This window comes from Mus caroli, chromosome 2, assembly GCF_900094665.2.
Source record: "Mus caroli chromosome 2, CAROLI_EIJ_v1.1, whole genome shotgun sequence".
NCBI classification, from domain to species: domain Eukaryota; kingdom Metazoa; phylum Chordata; class Mammalia; order Rodentia; family Muridae; genus Mus; species Mus caroli.
Genome location: NC_034571.1, coordinates 140,934,763 through 140,942,436, shown reverse-complemented (window position 1 = coordinate 140,942,436; position 7,674 = coordinate 140,934,763). Strand labels below are relative to the sequence as shown.

At 40.4% G+C, this 7,674-nt stretch overlaps 1 protein-coding gene across 1 annotated transcript in view; it reads right to left on the bottom strand.

Moving 5' to 3' along the window:
• Positions 1 to 4,003, bottom strand: part of LOC110290171 (cystatin-13) — a 10,484-nt gene extending 6,481 nt beyond the window's left edge. Inside the window, exons 1-2 of the mRNA XM_021156661.1 lie at positions 3,852 to 4,003; positions 905 to 1,259 (exon numbers count right to left, since the gene is read on the bottom strand). Of these exons, the coding sequence (XP_021012320.1) occupies positions 905 to 1,132 (228 nt within the window). The 5' untranslated portion in view covers positions 1,133 to 1,259; positions 3,852 to 4,003. The remainder of the gene's footprint in view (positions 1 to 904; positions 1,260 to 3,851) is intronic.
• Positions 4,004 to 7,674: the final 3,671 nt, after the last annotated feature.

Genomic DNA, 7,674 nt, shown 5'->3' with positions numbered 1-7,674 from the left:
GGAAGTGGGGGGCGCTATGGGGGACTTTTGGGATAGCATTGGAAATGTAATTGAGGAAAATATGTAATAAAAATATTAAAAATTAAAAAAAAAAAGAATTTGCTCACCCTATCCAGCCACTCCGAGTCATACTCCGATTACAACCTCAGGGATCTGGGTTTATGCCTTTACTCCCTTGCTTGCCAGCTATAACAGCACTGTACGCTTTCCATGGCTCAGTTTCCTCTCTATAGCACAGAAGAATAGCTTCTACCTAAGAACTGTGCAAGCAGAGTGAATGAGCCATGAAAAAAAAAAAAAGGCCAACAATATGAAGGAAATGTTCTAGTTGAGCCAAAGTAGTTCCAGGTTGCTGTGCAAATTCCTGTACACTGGAACTCAACATTGCTCAAAACCTATAAATGCCCTTTCTGAGCTATGATCTACACTTTAAATTTTTTATTTATCTTTATTTTCTGTGTATAAGTGTTTAGCCTATATGCACATATGTATACCATGTACATGCCTGGGGACCTCAGAAGCTAGAAAGAGGTGTCAGATCCCCTAAAACTGGAGTTACAAAAAGTTGTGAGCCACCATATGGATGATGGTAACCAAACCTGGATTATCTGCAAGAGCAGAAAGTGCTCTTAACCACTAGGCTCTCTCTCCGGGAGCCTCTGGCCTACAGTTTTAGCGTTACTATAACTAATTTTAATTGATATTTTATATTTCTTCTACATCTCATACTAATAAACAGCAAAATCTAATTAATTTTCACTTCTAAAATAAAATGATATGTTGTAGATAAAGGCATCCTATGGCCTTGTTTCCATTCCTATGTAGTAACTACCCCTCAACACTAGTCTCTGCCCCCAACAGAAGACTGGAGGATAAAGGAGCAAGGAACAGACAGAATACCCACCTGCTCCTGAGATTTTAGGATATCCACCACCCTGAAGTTGTAGCGGTCATTGCTGGCCTTGTTATATTCTTTCATGGCATACCAGAGTGCATGCTGCACATAGACATAGGATTTGGGGATGTCTTCGAATGGCCTCACAATCTGTGGGGAGCCCCAGGCTTTGACTCTTCTAGATACAAACTCCACCGTGATCACCAGGAACAGCAGGGTCTGTAAGAATCTGACCATGGTGCTTCTTCATTCACGGAACATACCAAGTTCCTATTTTCTTTCCAGAGCTGGTGTAGATGTAGCCAGCGAGGCCCCTGCTTCCTCTGCAGGTCAATGGATCCTTTCTCTTCAACACCTGACACAGCTGTGGGTTACAAGAAAGGAATGTCTGTTGGCATCATTATGATAATTACTATAATGAGAAATACATATTTGATTTTCATTCTCATTTCTGCAATTAAAACCCTAGGTATTCCTGAGTGATAACAAGAGAAAGGAGCATCTACACAGTCCGTGGCAAGCCCTTTGCAGGTATGTGGAAGCTAGCTCTAAGTGAGTCCTGGAGCAACAAAAAGATGGAGCTCATTGTCAGAAGAACCAAATAAGTTGGATCTTGCAGTTCACCTTTGACCTCAAGGGGATGAAGACTGAGTTGATCAGCAGTGGCTAATGATTTTATCAATTGTGCCATCTCACAGCATTAGCAGAGCTTCCAGATTGGTGAAGACATGGGGCAGGAATGTAGATGAATAAAACCCCGAGTACCATCCTTTCTTGCTGTGCCTCTTCATCAAGCTGCTCACCTGTTCCTTAACAATTGTCCACACTGAGGCACAGGGGGAAATTTGATTGCAATTAGAATTAAGGTGTGGAAATCTTTACCCGGTAGATAAGTCATGATTCCCTCATCATGTTTGAGTGGATCAGTACCCTTTATTGCTGGAGCAGGTTAGTTTTTTTTCAGGAGTGACTTTGTGCCTTTTTGCTACTTGCTCTTCCACCATGCTATGATACTGTGCAGATACCCTCACCAGATATGGTCTCTCAAATATGTACTTCAAACTACAAACCTCCGGTCTACCTTAACCTCTATTGCTTTCAATTTATGATATTCAGTCATAACAAAAAAATGGAATAAGATACAAAAACAGGCAGAGGTTGTGGGAACCTTCCTTTCATAGCCAAGTTCAAGGAAAGTGTGACTACCCCAGGAACCTTCCACCTATGTTTGACATCTAAAGTGGGAGACCTTTTATCTTTCTTTCTTTCTTTCTTTCTTTCTTTTCTTTCTTTCTTTCTTTCTTTCTTTCTTTCTTTCTTTCTTTCTTTCTTTCTTTCTTTCTTTCTTTCTTTCTTATTGGATATTTTCTTTATTTACATTTCAAATGTTTTCCCCTTCCCAACTCTCCCCTTCAGAAACACCCTATTCCATCCCCTCTACCCCGTCTCTATGAGGGTGCTCCCTCACCCACTCACTCCTATCTTCCTGCCCTGGCTCTCCCCTACACTGAGGCATCAAACAGCCTCAGACCCAAAAGCCTCTCCTCAAAGTGGAAGGTCTTATGAAAGCAACTTCCGTTGTCTTAGGCTAGTACCAGGTAATGTTGTAACTTAACTGAGTCACTGCATATCCATTTGATGCTAGAAAGAATTAGAACATCTCTGGAAGATCTCACACATGGGGCTCTAGGGGTACTTTGTGAATTAAACAAAAGTATCCAGCTAATCCCAGAGATGCATCCGCCTGCATGAATTTCCCTGAAGACCTGGGAAGGGGGAGCCTACAAGAGTCTATGAGAGTGTCCCTAGCTGAGATTCCTACAAGTGGTCCAACTTGGACTCATTCCATGAGACAGAGCCAATCCCTGACTCTTTAATGATACTCTGCTATGTTTGTAAGTGGAAACCTAGCATAAATTCGAAGTCATTTTATTGTAGAACACTACACTTGTTCTATTTTATTGGTAGCTCTTGTTCATCCTTGCATATAATTTATAATTAAATTTTATCATGTTATGTCTATATAGATAAAGGAGAAATATATATGACATTGATACTACTTACAATGCAGACATCCACTGTAAAGAAAAAGGTCAAAAACAAAACAAAACAACAACAAAANCCCAGCAACCAAGCCACAACTACTTTGACCCTGCTTGTGACTTGAGTTGACTTACAGAATACAAACATCTAAAGCATAATTCCCAATGACCTACAGCATCTGACATAGATGAATAAGAAAGACAAGTTTTGTTGTAAAATTTATTATTTAATAAGACAGTGAGTTGCCCACCTATCTATCTGAATTTGCACCTCACACAAATAAGACCAAGTAAGTGGCCTGCACCTACCAGAAAACTTTTACATCCTATCAGCCATGAAACTTTCTCTTTGTGGTCCCATCTGCTACCCACTTGTATCATACTTCAGTAAGTTTTCTTTCTGTTCCTGTCCTTGGTAAGGTTTTTTTTGTTTGTTTGTTTTTGTTTTTGTTTTGTTTTGTTTTTTTTACTAACATCCACTGGCCTTGTCTACTCCATCTCGAACAGCACTGATTGTTTTCCCACAAGTAAGCAAAACTTGTTTACTGGCACATCACTTGCTCAAATCTCCACTGTGATCCCATTAACCTACCACCAGAAAGAAGTTGATGCAGCAGGAGGCACAAAATGCGACCCTGTGTTCCGGGCAACATGGCCTCTCCACCTCCACCTCACTTGCCCTGTTTCTTAAGCATGTTAACAAGCCCCACTAATCACCCAGCTTACTTGGTCTGTTAAAGGAGAATCTGAACCAGCTCTTAAGTGCATGATTCTGTTTTGTAATCTCTAGATTACGTTCCTTGTCCTTGAAGACCACCCTGAACACTTTACTCTGTACCATGTCTAAACCAAGCTCTCAGACATGCTGTTGGTCTCTGAGCCTTAAAGTGGCTACTCTATCCCACAGAAGGTACCTTTATCTGTAGTGAAGACTAAGATTAAATGGCCTCTAGCCCCACGTTGCTCTTGGTCACCAGCACACCAAGGTCATGCTCCTGCTTCCGGATAGGCATCTGAGGGGGTTTGAGCCCCAGGTGCTTCTGTCCTCTGACTTCCCTCTCCTACCAGGATGAGGTAGGAGATGCCTGCATCCCCTTTGTGAGGTAAGCTAGCCACTCTGATGCTGCTCTAGTCTGGATACCTCAGTCAGGTCCTATCAGCCTTTTCCTCACTGCTCTTGTATTGTGTGGTACTATTTCAGGATTATATGAAAAAAAAATACATACCATCCCAGATAGGAAACCAAAAGCAAACTAAAGTATAAACACTACCAAAGGTCAGCTTGGTGAGGCAGCGATTTTTACTGTGGTTACTTGGAGAAATATAGGTGAGGGCTTACTCACAGGAGTACAAATGACGCAAAGCTGCATCAGATTTATTGATCTTCTTGATGATAGCTATATGTAATGGTTTGAATACTCTTGGGCCATTGGAAGTGGAACTATTAGGAGGTGTGGCTTTGTTGGAGTAGGTGTATCCTTGTTGGAGAAAGTACATCACTGTGAGGGTGGACTTTGAGGTCCTATACTCAAGCTCCACACAGTTCAGAAAAGACCCTTTTCCTGGCTGCCTTCAGATCAAGATGTAGAACTCTGCTCACTCCTCCAGCACAATGTCTGCCTGCACAATGCCATGCTTCCTACTATGATGATAATGAACTGAACCTCTGAAAAAGTAAGCCAACTCCAATTAAATATTGTCCTTTATTGGAGTTGCCTTAGTGATGGTGTCTCTTCACAGCAATGGAAACTCTAACTAAGACACTAGCCTAACATAAAGACATGAAGCAAATGATAAGGATGTGATAAATATGTGACATGGTTTTTAATCTTTATATCAAAGAGCTATTATTGACTGACTTAAAAAAATCATTCCTACTGACTAGTTTTTATAGTGCTGGAAGTTTCTATGCACTCTTCCAGAGGATAAAAGTAATCACTAGTCTTATCCAGTTGTGAACCCTGTACATTGAGGTAATGATGGGCCTGGCAAGATACGCTGCTAGTGCAATAGTGGCACGAATGGTAAGGAGTAAATGAGCACTTTCTGACTGTATTTAAAAACCCCTCTACAAGATGGAGCTTATACCTGGCACCATTAATTGGGTCAAAGACTCATAGCTGGCTAGGTTATAGACATATTCTGCTAAATGGTCATAGTATTAAATTGCTCCCCAATTTCTTATCTTTTATTTATTTATTTATTTATTTATTTATTTATTTATTTATTTATTTATTTAGGTTTTTAGAGACAGGGTTTCTCTGTGTAGCCTTGGCTGTCCTGGAATTCACTCTGTAGACCAGGTTGACTTTGAACTCAGAAATCCGCCTGCCTCTGCCTCCCAAGTGCTGGGATTAAAGGCGTGCGCCACCACACCCGGCCCAATTTCTTATCTTTATACCCAGATTAATGCATCTCTCAACCCTCATCAGAGATGCTCCATTTAATGGTAGATGATGATTGTTAGAGTTTCTATTGCTGTAATGAAACACCATGACCGAAAAGCAAGTTGAGGAGGAAAGCATTTATTTGGCTTCTGTATCATTGTTTATCACCGAAGGAAGTCAGTACTAGAACTCAAGTTGGGCAGGAACATGAAGGCAGGAGCTCATGCAAAATCACTGAGGTGTGGTGCTTACTGGTTTGCTCCCCATGTCTTTCTTGTTCAGCCTGCTTTCTTATAGAACTCAGGATCACCAGCCGAGGGATGGCACCACCCACAATGGGCTGGGCCCTCCTCCATCAATCACTAAGAAAAAAACCCTATGGGCCTGTCTACAGCCCCATCTTATAGAAGACATTTTCTTAATTGAGGTTCCCTCCTCTCAGATGACTTTAACTTGTGTCTGATTGACATAAAGCCATCTAGCACAGTGATTAATACAGAGACCTACAACTAATTAGTGCAGAGAATAAGAGAGTGTAGAGTACTCAGTCTAGATGAAATATCTGATATATAACTCCTACTGCCAAAGCTTAGGAGTCACTGGGAAGAGGGAGTAGATAACTATAGAACTTATAGAAAAATACATAAATATCGATGCTACACAGGTTAATAAAATGTTATAAGCCTCAGAACAGTAATAGTTTAAGTTACCTAGCAACAAAATGTTACAATTTCTGATACATTGAAGGAAAGCATCCTTGATAATACCAGATTATCTAAGGCTAGATTCAGAAATCAGCTTCATGCCTCTTTACAGAAGAGAAATTTCAGCCATCTTTGTAAATAATCAGTGGTCTCACCATCAATGTTGAGCATTTAAACATTCCTTATTCATCAGCATCTACACACATATACACACAGTCAGAAAAAAAAATGCTACAACACAGTGCCATAATGTAAAGGAAAGGAGAAGAAACAACTCAAATATGCCCCAATCAAAGAAAATGTGTAATGTTTATAAAATATAATCTAAAAGAATAAATTAAAATATGTGCTTGGACTGAAAGGAAACAGATGTGCTACACATAAGCTATAAAGGCAGCTCTGGGTATGGGAAGAATAAAGACAACAGGTTATAAAAGTCACAGAAAGAAAATGGAAGGGTGAACCAGGGAGAGATGTGCATGGGAATTTCAGTTTCAAAGCTAATTATTCACATCACATTGGTTTTCTTCCTGAAAAGAATTGCTCTACTGAAAAACCCAGAACTACACAGCAGAATTCTGATGCAGAAATGCCGTATGGTGATAAGGCAAATACTCACAATTCCAGTCCCAACATTGTGAAGCTTCACTTCCCCAGATGCATAAAGGATGTGATCCCGAATGCAAATGATAAGGGTTTAGTTTACACAGTAGTTCTTGATTCTTCTCTCATCATTTGACTGTTTTGGTAGGTGGAAAGATAGACAGACAGACACATTATGTAACCCGTGCAGACCTTGAACACATGACCCTCTTGCCTCAGCCTCCCAAGTGTGGGAGCTACATATGTGATGATTTGAGTTTGACAAGAATGATTTGGAGGCAGGCCTTGGGAATATTTTATTTTGGCAGAGAAGGTGACTTTAGCCAGAGTATAAATTGATAAAAGGAACTCATTCCTAAAGCTATTTGTCTGGAGTCAGAGGTGATTCCCCAGGAGATTATCAGGTTATGGTGAAGTGGGAAATGGAGAAGAAGCAGGTTTGAGCTGAAAATATAAAAGACTGAATTTGGAGCAAGCAAAGTGTCAGACACCATCAAGATATATCTGTCTTTGATTGTTCTCATCCTACCTAATCTTGCCAATCAACATCTAGCCTGGTGTCCCATTGTACTTAAGAATATCTGCTGCCCCATCAACACTGAGGAATATCAGAAATTATTATGTAATTGCTCATTATCATATTATTTGTCCTTCCCCATCATTTAAGCATGATTGTACCTGATGGCTGAGTAATGCTTCTTGATTGAATCCTGTCACCTGTTCTAAACATATCATTGCATCATTTGTATTATTAGCATGTATAGTGCAACAACCATATGTACACATGTCCTCAGACATGCTTAATTTCTCACCCAGAACAAATTCCAAAACAATAAATCATTAAGCATACAAATTTTGCAAGTGTCAATTCCAACCATAATAAAGAGTTTGTACATGGTGGGAGTGGGGAGAGAGATACACTGAGAAACAGATATAAAAAGAGAAACAGAGCCGGGCGTGGTGGCGCACGCCTTTAATCCCAGCACTCAGGAGGCAGAGGCAGGCGGATTTCTGAGTTCGAGGCCAGCCTGGTCTACAAAGTG